The sequence below is a fragment of the Cebus imitator genome, unplaced genomic scaffold (genome assembly GCF_001604975.1).
Source record: "Cebus imitator isolate Cc_AM_T3 unplaced genomic scaffold, Cebus_imitator-1.0 Scaffold28, whole genome shotgun sequence".
NCBI classification, from domain to species: Eukaryota; Metazoa; Chordata; class Mammalia; order Primates; family Cebidae; genus Cebus; species Cebus imitator.
Window position 1 is genome coordinate 1,512,265 of NW_016107343.1, and position 22,683 is coordinate 1,534,947.

Below are 22,683 nucleotides of genomic sequence, written 5' to 3' on the forward strand. Positions count from 1 at the left end.
TAAAAAAATTTTAATGACAGAAAGCTGAGGGCTGAAACAGTATTTTGCTTTTACATTCCCTATTGAGAATTACCTTCAACTTGAAAATGCTAGAACAAATGTAGTTGAGAGGAAACTGAAGTCTAAAATAAGGGAAAAGATAGGAAAAGAAAACCTAGGTTTTCAGTGAGTCTGTAATACCAGACCCAGAGAACTATATCCCGTGGGACTTACAAATAAAAGAAACTGCAAATGCAATATCAAAACCGTGTTACGTAGTCCTTGAGATGAGCAAATTCTCTAATTTTCAAAAAGGGGGCAAAAGATCTACTGTTAATTTTACAAATGATCCTAGAGCAGATTGCTACATAAATAGTTGGTGAGCAAAAGTTCTAATTTTTTTAGTTGTAAGCAATAATGTAGATACGGATATGGCAAACTAGACTGTGTTTAGGAACATAACTTAGTATTGAAATTAAATGAAATTTATAACAGTAAATGACATACTTAATGTTATATACAATTTTATCATACTGCATGGTAATCAAGCATAAATGGAACCCTTCGTGCAAACAGGAATGCTTTTAAAGCATCATTTCTAAAGCAGGGAATGGGAAATGAGAAAACAGAAGCCAGCCAGTGGCTGCTCCGCTACCCACCATTCCACTCAGATCTTAAGGAAGGGGTAGCTCTACCTTAAACCAAGCCAGTCCCAGAATCCAGCCACCATCAAGTCCTAGAACTCAGTAGATGAAGCTGGGTAATGATGGCTTCTGGGATTGTCTTTGAAAGTAACCCCAGATAAGGTGGTTCTAAGAGTTCAAGGGATATACTCTGATGAAACAATCAGTCAGAGGAAAGCCACCCGTGCAGATTTTGAACACCCAGAAGCTATGGGATTGGGTTAGCTGGAGCAAGTGTTTGAGACAGAGGAAAGCAGACAAAGGGGAAGTGGAGACATGAGTCAGCTGTCAGCCGCTTGGGGGTGTCTGTTATTTAATACTGAATGTTCAGGGAATGGGAGTGGAGTGGAGATACTCGGATGAGTCTGAGTGGAGAACTGAGGTTGGAAGCAAGAGGAGGAAGGAAGACAGCTCCTGGGAGCAAAGGCAAGGGGGAATAACAAGAGTTGAAAGAAGGATGCCACAAGAGAAAACTTCAAAAGAAACAAAATTCAAACTATGGAATGAGTTGAGTTTCAAATACACTGCTTGGCCTTTGCTTCAACAATGAACTGTGCTTGCGGGTTCAGGGGAAGGGAGGGAGGACGGGCATGATGAAGCATGACTGGCCACATGATAATTGTTGAAGCTGAGTAATGGGTACACGGGTTGACCATACTATTTTAATTTTATGTTTCCATTTTTTAGTTTTTTTTTTTTTTTTTTCTAAGCTACTAAGGGTTTACCATTTAACTCGGAGGAAAAAAAGAAACATTCTCATATTGGTCTGTAAAACCCGAGACAATCTCGGCTTCTCTTCCCTTTACTTCTCTAGCATCCTTGCCACCTACCTGCTCCCTCACTCTCTGCTATCCCTTCAGCTCACCAGACATGCTCCTCTCACCCCAGGCTTTGCAAGAGTTGGTCTCTCTTCCTAGCATTGTCTCCTCCCAGACATCCACACAGCTTACTCACCTTCTTAAGGAGATGCACTCTGCCCTGCCTACAGAGAACTGCAGCTCGCCCCTCTACTCCACCTTCTCTGGAACTCCTAACCCTCAACACCCTATGTTTATTTTCTTCAAACATATATCTAACTTATTTCATGTTTATTATCTTTCTTTCATCATTGGAATTTAAATTACCAGGGGGACAGGAAATTTTTGTTTTGGGTGTTTTTTTTTTTTTTTTTGGTTGTAGTTCAGTGACTAGAATGATGCCTGGCACCCAGTAAATGTAAGTAGAATGAATGTAGAAAGTTTAAGAACTACTTAGAAGCCTGTGGCAAGGGAGAGTGTAGGTGCCTTTGGCCTTGTCTTCTTCAATAGCTGGAGTAGCTAAGACCCAACACTCCCACCCTATTCTCCGGAGCTATACAAAAAAACTAGGGCACCCAATTTCTGAAGAGGAGTGAAAAACTTATACATAGCTCATCAGAATTATTGCCCTCCTCCCCAGCTCCTAGGCGGAGATTTCATAACTTGGTTTTGAGACATCTAAGGCTATTTCCAGCTATAGCTTGTGATGTCACAAAATTCTTAACCAAGCTCTTCATGACAAAGTAAGGAATTTCTGTATAAACTACACAATAATTGGAAAACTTCTCAAAGCCAGGGCTTTGTGGTTTATAGGAAATTTTAGGCTTTGGCAAAATGCATATTTTTAAAAGAAAGTTATCACATAATAAATGTTCAAAATCAGTTTTGTGATTAGGAAGAATGTGGACATCAAAACCCAATTTAGGACTACCTGGTGCCAAGGCTTTTGTACATGAGACAATTTCCAATAGGCTTATCCCTCCCTGCACTGACAGCTACGTCCCACGGCTAAGAAGTTACTCCTATACATCTCTACCAACTAGCTATGGAGCTGAACAAATTAGTTCCTTGAGCTGGTTTTCTTATGATCACAAAAATATCCTGGTCTGTGTGTGTGTGCACACATATGTCCTCACATATTTGTGTGTACCACTCTACTTTCAGAAGACAGACAAAATCTTGGGAAGTCAGATAAACAATAAAATAAAACCCACCCCAAAAAAGCTGGGAATCACTGCCTTAAGTGATAGCATAAATATTTGCAAGCATGGGAAAGGGATTATCCAAAACTCCTTTAACAGTGTTATTAATGAAAGAAAATACTGTTTGAAATACTCACAAGTGATTGCTGAGCAATGTGCTGCAGCATATAGTACAGATGCTGTTCAGCGTATGGATGACCTTTCCAGAGCTGACCAAGGTCAGAATACAAGCTCAGGGTAAAAATGGTCAGGTTCTCTGGCTTGCATTTCTATAGATAAGGTCTAGATGCCTCGTGAGGCTCCCAGGCTGAGGGAAGAGTGCCATCTGGAGGATCTCCATTTCAGAGAGAAATGCATTTGCAAAACTGACCATAAAACAGGTCAGGATCCACATAGAAATAGGAACCATTATCAAATAATTGCATGGATTTAGGCTTTGCAGACTTGCCTTTTTAATAAAAACTTTCCTTTGGGAAACCTTTCTTGAATTTCATCACTCAAAGTCATTTGTATAGTTCTAGCTGCTCTTTAGGAACAGGGTTTCTTCTACTTGGCCCATAGATCTACTGAGTGAAGCCTCTTACAGTTCCGCTCCTCCCATAATCTACACACTTTTCCTAAACAAAGAAGGTTCGATTCCCAGGTGGGACAGGTGCCCTCAAGATCCCAAGGAACTCTCAGATTCCCCATCAGAACAGGTCCCCTCAAGGGTTATGTAACAGTTGCCATGCCAACCTCCACATGCTCCACCAGATGATTTATCCCTAACCAGAATGAACATGCACTTAATCATCAGTTATCAATTGCCTTGACCAGGGAAGAGTCTGCCTACTCTATGTGCCATATTACTTTTAATGGCAAAAATTGCAATTACTTTTGCAATAGTTTACTAATATAAACTATTCATTAGGTGAAACAGTCCCAAGGGACTGAATCTACATAGGCTAAGAAGAACTGCAATGCAGCTTTCTGTGTTACTGTGAAAAAACGAGTGAAAATCATGCTTCTCAGTTACAAGAGATCCTACCTCCAAATTGCTGTACCTGTCAAGCAACAGGAATAGCTTCTATGAAGAAAAGAAATTGGCTGTTCTGTGTAATAGCCCTGTGATGCATTTATTTCAGTTCTACCCTTAGTTCCCCATTCTCTCAATTGCTGAGAAAAGTAATGCTACCTGAAATTACATGAATTTTCAAAATGGGTATTTTCTTCACCTGTGAAAATGGGCCCTTCCTCCTCTTAGAAAGCCAACTTCTTTGTTCTCCAAAAAAAAACAAAGCTTATTCGGGCAATTCTTTTCTGCGTTCTCATAGTAGGACATGTGGAATGTAGATAAATAGCTTGTTGTTAACCACAGCTGAATTCTTTTACAAAAAGAAAATCAGTCGTCTTTCTTAATAGTTCTTGTATGACCCTTAAATAGGAAAAAGAAAGACTAGGCAACCAGAAAGACATGATTAAAGGGGCCAAGCCAGAACTAAGAAAAAGGGTTAAGGGCAGGAGGAAAAACAGTTTGTTCCACATCTGCAAGGAATTGGAGGACCATCTTATCTGCAAGGCTGAAGACTAAGGAATCACACCCACTGGATTAGCTATTTATTTATTTGTTTGTTTGAGTCGGGGGAGAGAGAGTATCACTCCGTTGCCCAGGCTGGAGTGCAGTGGTGCAATCTGGGCTCACTGCAACCTCCACCTCTCGGGTTCAAGCAATTCTCCTGCCTGAGCCTCCCGAGTGGCTAGGACTACAGGTGCCCACCACCATGCCCGCTAATTTTTATATTTTTAATAGAGATGGGATTTCACTATGCTGGCCAGGTTTGTATTAGCAACTTTCTTCAGACAGTACCTGCCTCAAAAGAACCTAAATCATATTCCTTACCCTCTTTTCAGGACAGGAGACTATATTTTAGTATGAAGAGATATAATCCAAAGTCCTAGACAGGTCCAGGATAACCTTAACATAACGCATTCCTCCAATGGCTGCAAAGAGTTAAAAACACAAAAAGCTGAGATGAAGGATTACCTATGTCCACCAAATAAAGGATTAGGCTATAGAGACCAGAGTTAGCATGTCATGGCACATACATTCCAAAGAAACATTGGCAATTTAAAACCTCTGCCAATTGACAAGATAAACAAATAGTGTTGAAAAGGCAGGAAAGTCCAACCAAGAACATAAAATTTAGTTGAAATAGCAAAAAGTGCCAAAAATGTATGCTTAAAAAAAGTCCTAGGATCCTAAGAATTCTGAGAAATTATCAGGTAGTGTTATGATGAAGATGACCAGTCAGTAAGTCTTGTGTGATGGTCAAATACTTCAACAAAAAGAATGGCATAGAACATAAGACATCTTGGTCTCTTTTGTCAAAGCTCCCATGTTATTAAAGACACGCTTAACTGTAAAAAGCATTCATTATTGGAAAGAAATATTACAGGAAGTCTCCTTAATTCCTGCCAGGACAAATATGGTGCCCCACTCCTCCCTTCCCTTCCACCCACACCCTCAAAATAGCTCCCATTTGCTCAGAAATTCTCTACCCTGACTCCTGGAATCCCCTGATTTCCTTGCTCCAAAGCCCGGGCCTACATTTACAATGTCTATAGTTCCCAGAGGGCTCTGGAAGCAACATGAAATAATGCTGCCTGACAGTTTGTTAGGTAATCAAAGGAAAATGGCTAGAAAGTCAATGAATTGAGGTGCTTTACTTGACGATTTATCTTAATATACAGTTCTTAAACAAAGCCTTGTACAGGCCAGGTGGTAAGACATTCTTCTGTAAAGTCAAACTTCTGTGATATACTGGTTCACCAAAACCAATGGGCAATTCAAAGAAGTCTTTAAGGGAGTAATTATGCCAAGGGAAGAATCCACATATTCAAGACATAGCTTTCTTAAGAAGATGGAGCTATTTAATTTTAGCAAGGGCAGCTGCTCTTCTTTCTGTGTTCTGAAACAAGGCACGAATTAAAGCTTTTACTTCGCTGGAAGAGAATGCAGCTGCCAGGGGTCCTTTTCCATCTGCCCACCTGCAAAACAAAAGATAGAGTTCCATTTCCTATTAGGTCTCTGAAGTATAAGCAAGACTTAAAAATTGCCTATTTGATCCACATGCTTATTTGCTTGACATGGAAATAAAACAAATCCTGGGCATCCTTCCTTGTCTTTATAGAACTACCCCTCAATGTCTTTGACCTCTTTGCTTACTCACTACAACTGGTATCAGCACAGCCAGATAAAGAGACCAAGTGAGGAATATGAGACTATTTTCCCTTATTCTATACCAAGCCCTCTTTGAACTAATAATTATGACCATACTCTCATGCCTTAGGCTCTATAACTGTATTACAAAGTAAGCCACAGGCAACAAATTTTAACTGACGAAGGGCTAGTATAAAAATATATAAAGAAACCCCATGAATTAATAGTGAAACCACAAGCAACTTATTAAAATAAAGGACAAAAAAATATGAACAGGCATTTCATAATAGAAGAAACATGAATGACCAGTGAAAAGACGCTCAACATCATTAGAATTTAGGGAAATACAAATTAAAATGACAATGTTCTATCACTGCATGCCAATTAGATTAGCAGAAATTTTCAAGTCTGAAATACTGGTGAAAATGAGACTAAACAGGACAAATAAACTATGAAATATTTGTACAATGGAATGACACAGTGGTGAAAATAAACAGCAGCTACACATACCATCAAGAATGGATTTCAGGCCAGGCACAGTGGCTCATGCCTGTAATCCCAGGATTTTGGGAGGCCAAAGCAGGCAGATCACATGAGTTCAGGAGTTCAAGACCAGCCTAGCAAACATGGTGAAACCCTGTCTCTACTGAAAATAGAAAAAATAGCTAGGTATGGTGACAGGCACCTTTAATCCCAGCTACTCGGGAGGCTGAGGCAGGAGAATTGCTGGAGCCTGGGAGGCAGAGGTTGCAGTGAGCCAATATCACACCACTGCACTCCAGCCTGGGCGTCTCAAAAAAAAAGGATAGATTTCCAAAACAATATTGAAGACAAGAAGCAAGTTACAGATGATTCCACTTACGCCAAGTTCAAAAAAAGGCAAGTCTAAACTTTACATTATTTAGGAATACATGTAAATGTGGTAAAATATAAAGAAAAGCACGGAAATAACATAAAAGTCAAGATAGTGTTTACCCCTCACGGACAGCATTTGGAGAAGGTCTTCAAAATACTGGGATTATTTTTCTTAAGTTGGGTAAAAGGTACATGTTTATTCTTTTTTCTTTACATTGAAAATATAGAGTATATCTACTGTATTCCTTCATATGTATATTTTACAACTTTAGCCTTATATTTACTGAAATCTCTGGGGGGTAAATTTTCCTAGGCAGTAAAAAGAAGTTAAGTTATACTAGTATTATAATTTTTCTTATAACAAGGAATTAATGATCATTCTTAGACTTCAAGAAGGCACTTTAACACCAGAAAAATTCTTATCTGCTGCCCTCTGGAGCCTATTACTTAAGACATCTTTCTTACCCACTAAGACTTGTAAATATTAAATGAATAAATCTAAACTTTGTATTAAATGTGATTAGAGGTATTCTGATGTGATTTTTTTTCAAGTGGAGATCTTGTTTACATTGTATAAATGGCTAATATTTGCAGCAAACAACTCAGACACATGTAGGATGACTGGTCTAATATAACCAGACATCTGTAGTAAACCAAGCTAAGGCAGACAGACAAGTACCTATAGGGATGGAGATAACCTTAAGGCCTCTACAGAGAGTATTCTAGGCAAGGTATACATACTGGCCAATAATCTACCAAGACAATACAAAAGCATCCATGGATATGTAACTGACCCATATCTATTCTGCTTTGTGCAATGGCCTCCACGCACTATGATATGATACAGCATACACTTACTGGCCACAGCAACATTAACTGATGGTGTTGAGAGTAAACACCATCCACTATATTTAAGAAAATATGAATCTCTTCTAGGTGTATGGTGCTTAATCTCTAAAACTACTGCACTTCCTGAAGAAAGACTGCTGGTCAATCAAACAGTAGTTTCATGCTGAATATTTAAGATAGATAAAAGTCACTTCTCCAGGGTTTTTTTTTCTTTTTTTTGAGACAGTCTCATTCTGTCGCCAGACTGGAGTGCAGTGGCGCAATTTTGGCTTACTACAACCTCTGCCTCCCGGCTTCAAGCGATTCTCCTTCCTCAGCCTCCAGAATAGCTGGGACTACAGGCATGTACCACCACACCTGGCTAACTTTTGTATTTTTAGAGAGACGGGGTTTCACCATATTGGCCAGGATGGTCTCAATCTCCTGACCTCGTGATCCACCTGCCCAGGCTTCCCAAAGTGCTGGGATTATAGGTGTGAGCCACCGCACCCAAAATGCATCCAGGCTAGGTGCAGGGGCTCATGCCTATAATCCCAGCACTTTTGGAGGCCAAGGTAGGCGGATCACTTGAGGTCACCAGCCTGGCCAACATGGTGAAAATCCATTTCTACTAAAAATACAAAAATCAGCCGATGTGGTGGCATGCGCCTGTAATCCCAGCTACTCAGGAGGCTGAGGCACGAGAATCGCTTGAACCCAGGAGGCGGAGGTTATAGTGAGCTGAGATGGCGCCACTGCACTCCAGTGTAGGTGACAGAGCGGGACTCCGTCTCTAAAATAAAATAAAATAGCCAGGTGTGGTGGTAGGCACCTAAAATTCCAGACATGCAGGAGGCTGAGCTAGGAGTTTGAAGATGGAATGAGCTATGATTGAGCCACTGCACTCCAATCTGGGTGACAGAGTGAGATCATGTCTCAAAAAAGAAAAGAAAAAAAGCATCCACTGTTGCTTAAAGTGAGCAACAATTTTCCATCAGATATCAGAAGGTTATAATTCTTACAGTTGCCAGATCATTCGTACAGCATGCCAAAACCACATATTCAAGACCAAAATAATATGGGTAAGAAGTGTTTATGTTAAAAATATGGGAAAGTGGTAATGAGATCTGCACTATGATAGATCATGAAAAGGCCCCAGCTACTGCTGCTCAATATGAAAGTTCTTCATGAGTAACATGAGGAAACAGGGAAAAGCTGTGCTGCCAAGGGCACTATTACTCTTTTGTAGCTATCGAGAGTTACATGCCTCTACAGAAGGGTTACACATACCGATCCCCAATTTCTTGCAAGCTGGCTTGTAGTATCATCATCAATTCCTTGAATGGCATCCATTTTGGCACACAGACTGGAACCTCTTCTTGATATTTCTTGTTCTTGCTTTCTTCAGATAAAGGTGCAAATACTTGGGGTCCTTCATCCATCACTGTTTTGCATAAGGAATACAATCTATCACCATCTTCAGTAGATATGTCCTGGTTTTGCACAAAGGAAACACAATAGAATAGAATTGGGCCAGCTCGGAAGCAGGGAAAGGGCAGCAGATCTTTGATGCATGCTATCCAGGTGGGTCAGCTACAACAATATGTTGTCCAAGCAATTTAGCACAACTTACTAGACACTACATTTTATCAGCTGTCTGACAATACTTCTATATAAGAATGACACAAAACATGTTTCAACAGATTGTCAGTAATCTAGTTTGCCTGCATGAAAGAGCCCATTTCTCCAACAGAATGTCACACAGCTTGTTGCAAAGCAGGGGATGTTATTACAAATAAGGACTTAGTAAATCTATGATTTAGAGGCATCAGCTGGCCATGTCTACACAATTTTCCTGAAGAATCACATGTAAAATTTAAACTACAACAGTGTGTTGGAAAAATGGAAACTGCACAAGACTGTATTAACTTTACTAAATCAAATTATTGATTTAGTCATTTCCATATTAAATGACTTCACACTATACAATGCATCTCAGGACCACTACCCAGTATCTAACTTCCTTATTCATAATCTAGCTGGTAGGTTGAGAAATAGTACAATCTCCCTTTCATATAAAAGAGATTAACTAGTTTCTAGCAAAATAAAAATAAAAACAAAAAACAGCATGAGTTAGACATGAAACATGAACAATTTCTTCAACATCACTTTGTTAGCAAAGGCATAATCTGGGACATGAATTGCATCTCAAGGCTGGTGTAGCATCTAATGGCCCTTACCTCTAGGGCAGTAATTTTGCCAATGATCTCAGAAATTGCTGTATTGAGTAAAGTCCCCATGGCCTTGCAATATATATTCACTGGCAGGACATCCTGCCACACAGTTCCAAGTCTCTTTAGTTGGTGCAGTACCTGTAGAAGAATACAGCTATTTACATGGAAGAAAGATTATTGTAACTCCTATTTTCCAGATTTACATTTACCATTTGTGAGTTTATGGGGAAAGTGGCATTATGCCAAAATAAGGTAAAGTAACTAAGGATATATGCTTCTTGAACATTTAACCATAGTGATATCCCTGGTAGATGAAAAGCAGACTCATCAATCCGAGGATAGGAAAACTGCAGCAAAAAAATAAATCACTTAAGAAAGGGGAACATTAAGATAAAAGCCAGTATTTCAAATTCTCAAATCTAAGTTTAGGAATCAACTACTTGCTACAACAGACTTTCCAGGTAACTAGTTGCAATTACTGAGTCAGTGAAAAGACAGTTTCCTGTTGTCTTGGTGGAAGAGAGGAAGAAAAAGTTCTTAAACATGACAGTAGAAGATATCTAGAGTTTCCAAAGGTGGGGATGCAGGGAATCGACTGAGTACTTGTAACATACTGTCTACTGCCTTAAAAAAAAAAAAGCATCTAGGCCGGGCGCGGTGGCTAAAGCCTGTAATCCCAGCACTTTGGGAGGCCGAGGCAGGTGGATCACAAGGTCAAGAGATCAAGACCATCCTGGTCAACATGGTGAAACCCCGTCTCTACTAAAACTACAAAAAATTAGCTGGGCATGGTGGCGCGTGCCTGTAGTCCCAGCTACTCAGGAGGCTGAGGCAGGAGAATTGCCTGAACCCAGGAGGCGGAGGTTGCGGTGAGCCGAGGTCACGCCATTGCACTCCAGCCTGGGTAACATGAGTGAAACTCCGTCTCAAAAAAATAAATAAATAAATAAAAAGCATCTAAGGATAGAACACAAATTTCAGTGCTATCAAGAGCCTCCTACCTGCCGGACTGCTTTACTTGCTGCAGAGTAATTCTCTTCATCGTCCATATTTGAAAAGTTCCTAGCACTTGATAATCTTTCCAGAAGTTCACCTTTCTGTGCCCGCATTTGGGCCAAAAAACATTCTGTCCCTATCATGGAAAAACAGAATAAAATTTTTTTTAAAGCTGTTCAATTACACACTTCAAAACCAGGATAGAAGAGAGATGCATAAACCATGTATCTGCTCTGCCTATATAAAAATAGTTTCTAGATAATATCAGAAAGCTGTCCTGAAGCTACTAGAAACAATCACCTTGAATATTTTAGCCCATCCCTCACATCCCACCCTCCAGATAATAAATAAGTCTTTTCCAGTAGTTTGCCTACAGCCAGAATCAGCTAAGAAAAATTAACTATAGAAAATGGAACTACTTATTATTCTGATATATCTACACCACCTAAGGGAAAAGTAAGGAATTGAAAAGCTAAGTAAACCATACAGATTCTCTGCTATGATCAACATATTGCTTTGCTCCACATTTCATTTCTTTTGACTTTTAGTAATCCCAAGTAAATCTAAAGGAGGTATAAGATGGGAGAGCTATCTTGGGGTTTTGCAAAAGAACGAGCACTGACATCAGTGAGCTCTTACCAACAATATTATTACCAACAACAGAATTGCCACAATACAAATCCTATTATGTGTCATTCTAATGATATAATCCTGATCTGGCAAATTCAATGCACACTAGCAATGCAGTTTGGAACTCTAACATAACGTGAAATGTTACAAAAAAGTTAAAAAGTCTCCCACAAAGACAACACTCACCTTATAAAATTAAATAACTGGAAACACTTGCAAATTAAGTGCCCTCCCATTTCCAATACAGCTCAGGACCACTACCTAATTTCTAATTATCTCATTCAAAAATTATAAAGATACTATGTTGACAAGCTCCACAATCCATATGCTTTCCTACACTTAAACTATCAGTTACCAAGTCTCCTGAAGCCAGGTACAAGATCCACAAAAGTAGCAGTGCCATCACAAAGAATGGGGGCAAGACGTAATCTGAACTGATGTCCAAGGGTCAGCAAGTGGTGAGCAATATACATACAGTTGTTGTGATGAATAGCAGCCAACTGGGGAAGTTTTTGAAGGTTCTCCCTAGGCCAGAAGGAGGGGTAGAAAAAGAAAGAAACCATCTGTTACTGAAGCTGGGGTTGATGAAAGTCACAATGTCTCCAATGTATTTCTAGGCTTTAATAACTATTCTAGTTTCTAAACACTATACATAACAAGATACAATCACACCACTCCCACTCCCAGAGTGAGGCTGTTCTGCCTGAATGAGATCTTATGCTATAAAACTATCCTGGTGATTAACAAAAAAGATAGATTAAGGGAATCAAGATGTTTGCCTGAGTCAACTTTTTGTACTGAAAACCTAGCAGAGCTACGCGTAATAATGTCCTTGAAATTTTACACAGATACATCTATGGAAATACAAGTTTACTTCCCCTTTCTCCAAATTCTGACTTCATTTATATAATGAAGTGTTCAGTTATTTTCTAATTCACTGGTTTTCAAAAACTGACTACAGATTAGAGTCATCTGGGAAATTTTAAAATACACAGATGTTTAGACTTTACAACAAACAAATTAAACTGCAAGCTCTAAGTGTGAAATCACAGCATTTATACTTTTTAAAATCTTCCCAGGTGACTTTAATTTTCATCCAGGATTGAAAAATCACTGGTTTAATTCTTTTACACATGTTAGTCTTATCTACCCAGCTTGGGAAGAAATCTTGTATTTCTGCCATCTACCCACTAACAGTCATTCAATTAACACTTTCTAGTTAGCTAACTCAATATAAAACTAGAATATATAAGTCAGAAACCAACAATCGAAGATAGCTCTCATTCCAGGCTACACATCAGAATTATCTGTGGGGTTTAAAAAAAAAAAAAAATGCCTGGGTCTTACATCAGACATAAATCAAAAGCTCTTGGAACAGGGTAAATATGTACGTTTTAAAATATCCATGTTATTCTAAAATACTGCCAAAGCTTGGCCGGTGCAGTGGCTCACAAATGTAATATCAGCATTTTGGGAGACCAGGGCAAGAGGCTCACTTGAGCCAAAGGAGTTCAAGACCAGCCTGGGCAAAATATAGAGACACCATCTTTACAAAAATAATAAACAATATCAGACAGGTGTAATGGTGCATGCCTGTGGTCCCAGCTACTTGGGAGGCTAAGGTGGGAAGATTGCCTGAGCCCAGGAGTTAGAGGCTACAGTGCGCCATGACTGCATCACTGCACTCCGGCCTGGGCAACAGAGCTAAACTCTGTCTCAAAATATGAAATCGAATGAATGGAATGAAATTGAAATGAAATGAAATGACATGCTGACAAAGCTGAGAACCATTATCTAAAGACAGTGGTTCTCAAAAAGTGGTCCCCTGACAGGCAATATCAGCATCATCTGGAAGTTTGCTAAAAATCCAAGCCCCACTCCAGACCTACTGAATCAGAAACCTTGGGCACAGATCAAGCAATCTGTGTTTCAACAAGACTTCCAAGTGATTCTGATGCACACTAAAGTTCCGAGTTATACAAAGGAGAAAGAGAGGCAAATCTAACTCCACAACAGTGTGAAAAATGTTTCCAAGCCACGAAATGTCTAAGGCAACTGTCTTTGAATCCCCAAAGACAAGGCTATCAGCTAACCCAAATATGTTTTCTCTGTTCCTTTGCTTGACTAAGTAAAAAATGAAATAAGAATTTTAAACCACAGTAAAGAGGATACAAATAAAACTAATAAGGTTCACAATAAGCTTTTTATAATAAAAAACAACAGGTGAGCCTAGTTTAAAACATCCCAATTATTAAAAAATACTTCAAATAATAAATGGCTTTTTTTTTTTTTTTTTAAATTAGAGACAAAGCTATGTCTTGTCTCTAAGCAACTATGTTGCTCATGCTAGTCTCGAACTTCGTGCCTCAAACAATCCTTCCACCTCTGCCTTCCAAAGAGCTGGGATTACAAGTGTGAGCCACTGTGCCTGGCTGATTTTTGTCTTTGAAATTCAGAATTCTTGGTTAAAGAATAGCTTTGTTGACATATTAACAAAGATATTAATGAAAGCATCTAAACACTTTAATTCAAATAACAAAAACTGAACTAGAGGTTTAGAGTTAAGCAGTTCTGAAAATGCTTAGCATCAAAACAAGATAGTTCTTTTGAATTTTAAAATGTGCATCATGAACTATACTGCAAAATTATAGTATCCTTATTAATTTAGTAAGAAATGACCAAATCCTTTAAACACGTGTTTTAAAATGATTTACTGCATTTTAGTAATCAAAATATCTTAAGTAGGAATATAAAATTACTTGTTTTAACTTAACTTACACATTTTAGACACACAATTATTATACAGAAATAAGACACAGTGGTACTTACTTGTGATATGTTGGTACAACATCATGGAACAAATGGAAGATATTCCTCACTGAGTAGAAAAGTTGAACAGCACTAAAAAGAAAACATAGGCTTAACAGAAATGCCTAAGAATACACTAAAAATAAGAAAAAAATTTAAGCCAAGTGCATCTTCAGTGAGAATCATGAGCTAAAAACTACAGTTGCAGAGAACACCTGCCTTGGTTGCTGGAAAACCCCATTAATCTAGATGGAAATATATTCTCAACCAGTATTTACTAACTAGACTACAATTCTAAACACTTAGATCCATTAATAATTTTAAGAACATCAGCATTCAACCCAAAGCCTCTTTTCTATTTATCAATTTGTGTTCTGCCAGTACCCAGAGTATCCCTTCAGTAACAAATGGAGCTAAGCCTCGAGCAAATGTCACCTACTCACTGATGCGCTCTACAAAGGGCAAGGTATCAATAAAAGCTCTCACTTGGTTCTTTTAGAATCAATCTGACTTTCAGCCTTCACCTTTTCTCCTTCTTACTTCAATGCAAGGAGATGAGTCAACATTTCTAGGATAGAATCTAGCCCCCCAAAAATTTTTTGCCCTTTAAATCTAGCCTTAAAACACCTACAGATTATTAAAATGCACTTTCAAAAGGCAAACATAAGGTTTGTGTAGCTTACCTCTACATAAGAATATCTTAAGCTATGTACCTAAAAAGCTTACAGGGATTCCATAAATATCTAGGAAAATAAGTCACATCCCAAAACAGTTATTACTTGCTTATTATAATACCTGATTAAATTATTTGATTTTTGCTGCATAAGCTGCTGGAGTTTGATAATGAAAAACAGGTTGTTGGATTTGTTTGTCCTGTTAAAAACTATTACTTTTAGTGGAAAGAATGTCCATAGAAAGTCAGTATACAAATACTGTTTGGTGTTTTTTGTTCTCAAAAAATTTAAGAATTATTGCCCTGCATCTCTAACTTCTGCTCTGATATATTTCAGGAGAGTGCCATGTGAAGAAACAGTCCTATATTCATTTTGCCAACAGTCACTCCTATATTCATTTTCTTCCTTCTTATAATTAATTTTGAATGGACATGTGAATATAATGATTCATTAAAGCCAGGGGAAGTTTCTTGGGAGACATGTTCTTTCTAGAGCAGAATAAAATCAAGGGGTTTGCAGCCAGGCACAGTGGCTCACGCACTTTGAGAGGCCAAGGTGGGCGAATCAGGAGGTCAGGAGTTCGAGACCAGTCTGGCCAACATAGTGCAACCCCATCTCTACTAAAAATACAAAACTTAGCCAGGCATGGTGATGCGTGCCTGTAGTCCCAGCTACTCAGGAGGCTGAGGCAGGAGAACCGCTTGAACCCAGGTGGCAGAGGTTGCGGTGAGCTGACATTGCACCGCTGCAGTCCAGCTTGGGCAACAAAGCGAGACTCCATCTCAAAAAAAGAAAAAAGAAAGAGAGAAGAAAAGGAGGGGGGAGTTGCTTGCATGTGAGATAAAAATTGAAACTCTAGAAGTTCATCTAAAGATGCAATTAGATAGGGCCAAACCCTAACTGAAACTGTTTTCCCTATGAGGATAGAAGAATGAAATTGCTAAACACAGATTCAAACTAAAGAAGTTTTGTAAACCTGATTTGCAATCAACTTGGTCCACGCTCTGCCATTTTCTTCTCAATTTAGTCTAGGAGTAGGGAAGAAGCTTATTAAATAAAAACAGATTCAGAATGAGATACAGAATAGAATTTAAGGCAACCTGAATGCAATACAGATTAGAAGCCACCTTGAAAGAGTGAAATCAAATCTTTAGCATGTTCCATTCTTTTCCTTCTGCCTTTGACTGCCTAACAAATTGTTACTGCTTTAAATATAAACATTTAAAATGTAAATGAATTAGGGACTGGGTTTCAAAAGGTAAAAAGAATGTTAAGCTAAAGAGCCAGAGTAAGCTGGAATAGTGACTATTACCCACTGCCACCACAATAACAAACATTTGAAAATTAATCATTTTCCAGGTAGGATTCTAAGTTCTTTGCATGTGCTTTCTCATATACTATCATTCTATTCAAATAAAAAGTAAAGTAAAAATTCAGCAACAATTAAAGAGCTTTTTTGTTAAAAAATGATTAACAATTTTTAATGTCAAAAAAATCCATTTGTCCATCCATACAAGTGCACCTACTTCTTATATCTTGCTCAAACATCTATGCTGTTGTAAATAAAAGTTAGAGATAGACACAAATCCATGTGATGCACGAGTTTTGTGGGTTTTTTTCCAGAAAAAGCATTAACTTCTAGGATAAGAAAACCCAAAGAATTCCAGCTGTTTTCCTGATAAACATCTAATTAGATATGCATTTAACCAAGTCATTGCCATTTCCACACAACCCAGAATTCATACCATTGATCACTACTGGTTGTTGCCTCTAGTAAAGTCTGATAGGCAAGTTCCATTAATTTCTTCACAGATTCACTGATACGGCACGTGGGCAAGGAAAAGGAATGTTGGTCCAATGTATTTTCAGGCTCTAAATCCACCACTTCGTTGTATTGAGTTTTGGACACTTTCTGTATTTCCAGTTTGTTATCCTCATCAGGAGTGGGTAACTCTGGCACATCTATTTTAGAATCAGGAATAATCTAAGATTCAAACAAAGAAATATAGAAAATATACTGTTTTCAGAATAATTCAAATGTAAGCACACAGTGAGGAATAAGATACTGCTTGCTTTCATGATGAAGCTACAGCTTTACAGAGTAAGTTAAAAATTTGAGTAAATATGACAATATTTTAATGACTGCTGAATCCTGGATGAAAACATGTCATCAGTGATAAGCTATCTCCTTAATCCCCTTTATTGTGACATTCTTCTAAGCACTCTTTGTGAGACAGGATCTTGCTCTTTCACCCAGGCTGGAGTGCAGTGGCACAATCATGGCTCACTGCGGCCTCAACCTCTAGGCTGGGACTACAGATACCACCACACCCAGCTAATTTACTTTTATTTTTAGTAAAGAAAATGTCTTACTATATGGCCCAGGCTGGTCTCAAACTCCTGGGATCAAGTAATTCTCCCTTCTCGGCTTCCCAAAGTACTGGGATTACAGGCATAAGCCAAGGCACCCAGCCCCAAGCATTCTTAATCTTGGCTGAAATAACAAAGCTATGCAACTGACCTAAGATTTCAGCTAAATAAAGACATTTGGCTGGGCGTGGTTGTTCACTCATGTAATCCCAGCACTTTGGGAGGCCAAGGCAGGTGGATCACGCAGTCAGGAGTTCAAGACCAGCCTGGCTAAGATGGTGAAACGCTGTCTCTACTAAAAATACAAAAAATAGCTAGGCACAGTGGCAGGCACCTGTAATCCCAGCTACTCAGGAGGCTGAGGAAGGAGAATCGCTTGAAACCAGGAGGCAGAGGTTACAGTGAGCCGAGATCATACCACTGCACTCTAGCATGGGTGACAGAGCAAGACTCCAAGAAGACCTTCAAAAACCATCTGTCTTATACTAGACTATTAGATTATTACAGAGCAGCATAATTTTGGGTTCCATTGTCTAGATTCTTGAACAAATTATTTTGTACCAGGCACATGTGTTGGCTTAGTCTAAGAAATAACTCATTTAAACTAACATATCCTCCCCTCAAAAAGAAAAAAAAACAAAAAGCTTCAAATCAAAAATTCCCTTGATTGGGACTAAATGAAAGAACAGTGGGCTGTGAATGTGAAAACAGTAATATTTTTTACCCTAACCTTTAACAAAGGCATTTAACCACTCTGGATCTCAATTTTCTCATTGTAAAATAAATAACACTACTACTCATGGCTTTTGAACCTTGTTTCTCAAAGATGCCTCAGGGGTTTAAAAAAGAAAAAAAAAAAAAGATTAAGCAGGTAGAGGCAGCAAGTTCCCTACTCCCATTGCAAGAATAACAGCTTTGCACATACTGGACTTCGACAGAGATTTTCTGGCAGAACAGGTTCAAAGCCTAATAAAACTATTTAAGTCAGTGGGCTTGGCTTTCTAATCTGTAAAATGGTATAATAATATCTACTTCAGAGAGCTGTTATGAAGTTTAAATGAGAATACAAATGTCAGGATGCGTAGTCAAAAATTATGGCTAAGATTAGAATGATGACGAAAAAATTTACTTACAGAGATGGTTAAGAATGCTAATCTTTGTCTGAAAAATAGTGGGCCTAAAATACATAAGATTCAAAAAAGTGACTTCATGAGGAGGGGCAAAGGAAACTAAAATGGAAGAATGTTAGACCTAATAAGACGTCTCTTAAGTCAAAATGTAAAAAACCAAACAACAAAAAACACAACTATGGATCTTTTGGGAAAACAGTGAGTACACAGAGGGGAATAAAGAGAACTGAGATAAAGAATATGAAAGGCAAGTCAGTTGAAAATGGTTTCTAGAAAATGGAGGAGGAGCTTTTTCAAAGTTGGGAAATTTTAAAAATCTAATTTCAGGACCTAAATGCCAAAAGAAAGAACCAGGATGGGATCTAAAACAGTGGTTCTCAATCTAGGACCAATGGGCCTTCCAGGGGGCATTCAGCAATGTCTGGAGATATTTTTGCTTGTCACAACTGGAAGAGATGCTACTGGAATCTAGTGAACAGAGGTCAGGGATGCTGCTAAATATCCCACAGCACAGTCCTTCACAGCAAAGAATTATCTGGTCCCAAATGTTAACACTGCCACTGTTTAGACATCCTGTCCTAGAGGAGGATACATTAGGATTTGAGTACTCAGGAAAAATGCAATTTTACAAACTTCCAAAACCACCTGAGTAGGAAACTCAGAGATTATCTCAATTCTCTCACAGTACAGAAGAGGAAAATGAAGTTCAACAAGGTGAAAAGATTAAGCCCAGACTCACAGAGCAATTCAGAAGTAATACTGTTTACATCAAGGAGTTGTGAGATATATATGAATTCATTGACCAAAGGTACTCAGTAAGCACCTGACCACTGAGTACATAGCAGTAGTATGTACCAGGTATTTTCTTAGTGCTGACAATATAACAGTAAACAAAACCCTAGCCTCATGGAGCTTACTTTCTAGAGGGAAAAACAATAAACAATTCATTTAAAATGTTGGTTGATAAACAATAAAAAGAAAAATATGGCAAGGAAGGGGTACAGGAAATATGGGAGGCTATGATTTTTTAAAAAGTCATCAGAAAGCACTTTTTAAAAAGCAAATCATGTGAGTATCTATAGTAAGAATGTTCCAGGCCGGGCGCGGTGGCTCACGCCTGTAATCCCAGCACTTTGGGAAGCCGAGGCGGGTGGATCACGAGGTCAAGAGATCAAGACCATCCTGGTCAACATGGTGAAACCCCATCTCTATTAAAAATACAAAAAACTAGCTGGGCATGGTGGCACGTGCCTGTAATCCCAGCTACTCGGGAGGCTGAGGCAGGAGAATTGCCTGAACCCAGGAGACGGAGGTTGCCGTGAGCCGAGATCACGCCATTGCACTCCAGCCTGGGTAACAAGAGCGAAACTCCATCTCAAAAAAAAAAAAAAGAATGTTCCATGCAGAGGTAACAAGTGGTTCAGAGATTCTGAAACCATGTGGGCCTAGAACATTCAAGGAACAGAAATAAGTCCAGGGTGCCTGCAGCACAGTGATGGATGAATGCAGTAGGAAATAGAGATAGAGAGGCAATAGGAGGCAGATCAGATAAGGCCTTGTAGACTATTGTAAGGCTACTGGGTCTTCTCTTAAAAAGATGGAAAGCCGGCCAGGCGTGGTGGCTCAAGCCTGTAATCCCAGCACTTTGGGAGGCCGAGGCAGGTGGATCACGAGGTCAAGAGATCGAGACCATCCTGGTCAACATGATGAAACCCCGTCTCCACTAAAAATACAAAAATTAGCTGGGCGTGGTGGCGCGTGCCTGTAGTCCCAGCTACTCGGGAGGCTGAGGCAGGAGAATTGCCTGAACCCAGGAGGTGGAGGTTGCGGTGAACCGAGATCGCGCCATTGCACTCCAGCCTGGGTAACAAGAGCGAAACTCCGTCTCAAAAAAAAAAAAAGATGGAAAGCCACTGGACTTTCTGCAGAACAGTGACGTAATCAATTGATATTTATGTTAAAAGAAACTACAGCACAGTTCTGGTACTGAGTAGGTTTTGACTCCTTTAACAATCCACAATTACCTCAAATAGTGTTAATATCTGTGCATTTCAAATGGCTAATTAAATATTTTGTTGAAGTGGACATGATAACAGGGTACCCCAAGGAAAATGGGAAACAGCAAAAGAGGAAAAGCCCAGTCCCCTCAATGATAGCAGAAAAATGGCTAAGGAACTGTCTGTTAAGGGATTGCCTTAGTTTGTTTTGCTTTATACCCAATTCAAGGTATATACATTATTTCATACATGTAAGATATGCAAAGGTCTACTGCCTTTACAGGTAATTATTTATATCCTATATTTTTATTTACCTGTTTTATTATTTTAGCTTTAAGACTAGTCCCTCTACTAGATGAAGTCAGCATTTCCATAATAGGATATAATTTCTGGACATAATACAGCCCAAGTATACCTGTCACAAAGTTGTGCCCTAAAACCTTCAGAAATGAAAATGAGAATAATCTAGTCTCGCTTCAACAATAATAATCCATTACATTTATGTAGACCTCATCAATTTATAAAAGGCTTTTATGTGCATTATCTTATCTGGACTTCACAATACCCAATGGAAGAGAAAGAGATTAGGACCACTTTAAAAGGGACAAAACCAATGTAAAAAAGATTACTAACTTGACTCAGCTCAACAACTGTCATGCTCTCTTCCACTTTACTATATGCATCTCAAAAATGAGTTGCTTTCTCATATACAATGCTTCATATACAATACAATATAATCCTGGTACCTTCACAGTGTTATGAATTTCAGAGGTCATTAGATTTCTGGCTGCCACAATCACATCCTGGCACTTCTTATTTGCAAAATGAGAATTGATGTTACGAGCATATTTCAGCAAATCTGTAATATCTCCTTTTAAAAATCTCATTTCCTTTAGGGCGTTTTCAAATTCTTCAGTGGATTGTATGATCTGAGATATGCCAGAAAAAAAAAAGAAAAGAATCATATACATATATTCCATTTCAATACTAGAATTTCAAATCCAATATATAAAAAAATAAAGACCAAGCTGGTCATTTAAGTTTTAGAATGGACCATCAATTACTAGGTATAAAAATATACATATTTCCAGCCTTAAATTCATTAGAAAGAATATCTTCAACAGAAATTTCTGACTCTACTTAGTAATAATAAGTACAAAGATCTTCAAAATAAGTATACTTATTTTAGCACTCAAGGAAACACTAAAAAGAAGCAAAAAAGTAAAACGTCTGAAGTGATTACTGCAAGGTGTCAATAGTAAAAAAAAAAAAAAGAAAAGAAAAGGAAGAAAAGAAAAAGAAGTAAAATGTCACACAATAGCTATTATAGCTGATATAAGTATAAATCAACAGTAAAGAAAATATATTTAATAAGAAAACAAACTTCCACAGTTAAAGAGGTAGGAAGCCCAGAGAAAAATGAAGCTTTATGGAATTTGCCTCTATTCTTTATTAATAATTTTCTTAAAAGTATAACTTTTAAGAACAAACTATCTCTAAGGAGAAACAAAAGACAGCAATAAGAATCAACAGTGTCTTAAAACCTGTGATATCACGGCTCTTTACCTCTTCATATTGCTGTAATTTGCTGCTATTTGTTGGAATAGAATAAACCAAACAGTTTTTGATAAGGCACTCAGACAAGTCCTCCCAGATCATGTCTCCAAGCATCTCAGCCATTGGGACAGTAGATGTTTTTTCATTTTCCAGGCCAGTGTCAAGTGGCAAATCTGAATTTAAAAAAAAAAAAAAAAAAAAGTTTTAAACAAGAAACGATTCATGGTCGTCATATATTCTTAAGTTCCCTAGTTTTCTAGAATTCTTTAATTTTAAGATGATGGGGAAGAAAACAGCACAGATAATTCTACAGCCTTCTCAACTGACTGCGTGGGACAAATCATGACACACAATTATTATTATTTTATTTTCACTGCTCAAATGAATTGTCTGCACTATATTACCGCCTGTACTCTGTAACAATAAGGTATTAAGCCATCTACGTTATAATCACCTAGTGCTAAGCTGCTGATCTGATTATATGACAAGCACTCAGAAGGTCTGCATTCTAACTTGAAACTAGTTTAGAATAAAATCTCACTTCTTTAACAATGAATAAACATACTTTTTTCATCTCTGCATAGACTCTGAGTGCTTATACTTCACAGTAAAACATAAGCAGTCTATAAAACAAAATATTTCAATACCTCCTCTATGGTATATGTTATAGGGGTTTTTTCCAACAAATATTTAGAATGCTGTTAAGAATATCCTATTAATCAATTAAATAATAGTTAAGAACCA

At 38.3% G+C, this 22,683-nt stretch overlaps 1 protein-coding gene across 2 annotated transcripts in view; it reads right to left on the bottom strand.

Annotated features, from left to right (window-relative positions):
• Window positions 1-5,059: 5,059 nt before the first annotated feature.
• ZW10 (zw10 kinetochore protein) overlaps window positions 5,060-22,683 on the bottom strand; it is a 38,607-nt gene continuing 20,983 nt past the window's right edge. For both annotated transcript variants that reach the window (XM_017523301.2, XM_017523302.2), the window contains 9 exons: window positions 21,949-22,112; window positions 21,129-21,311; window positions 16,631-16,869; window positions 14,233-14,304; window positions 11,759-11,928; window positions 10,779-10,909; window positions 9,784-9,915; window positions 8,834-9,036; window positions 5,060-5,688 (listed from right to left, as the gene is read on the bottom strand). In XM_017523301.2, coding sequence (XP_017378790.1) covers window positions 5,568-5,688; window positions 8,834-9,036; window positions 9,784-9,915; window positions 10,779-10,909; window positions 11,759-11,928; window positions 14,233-14,304; window positions 16,631-16,869; window positions 21,129-21,311; window positions 21,949-22,112 — 1,415 coding nt within the window. In that variant the 3' untranslated portion in view covers window positions 5,060-5,567. The remainder of the gene's footprint in view (window positions 5,689-8,833; window positions 9,037-9,783; window positions 9,916-10,778; window positions 10,910-11,758; window positions 11,929-14,232; window positions 14,305-16,630; window positions 16,870-21,128; window positions 21,312-21,948; window positions 22,113-22,683) is intronic.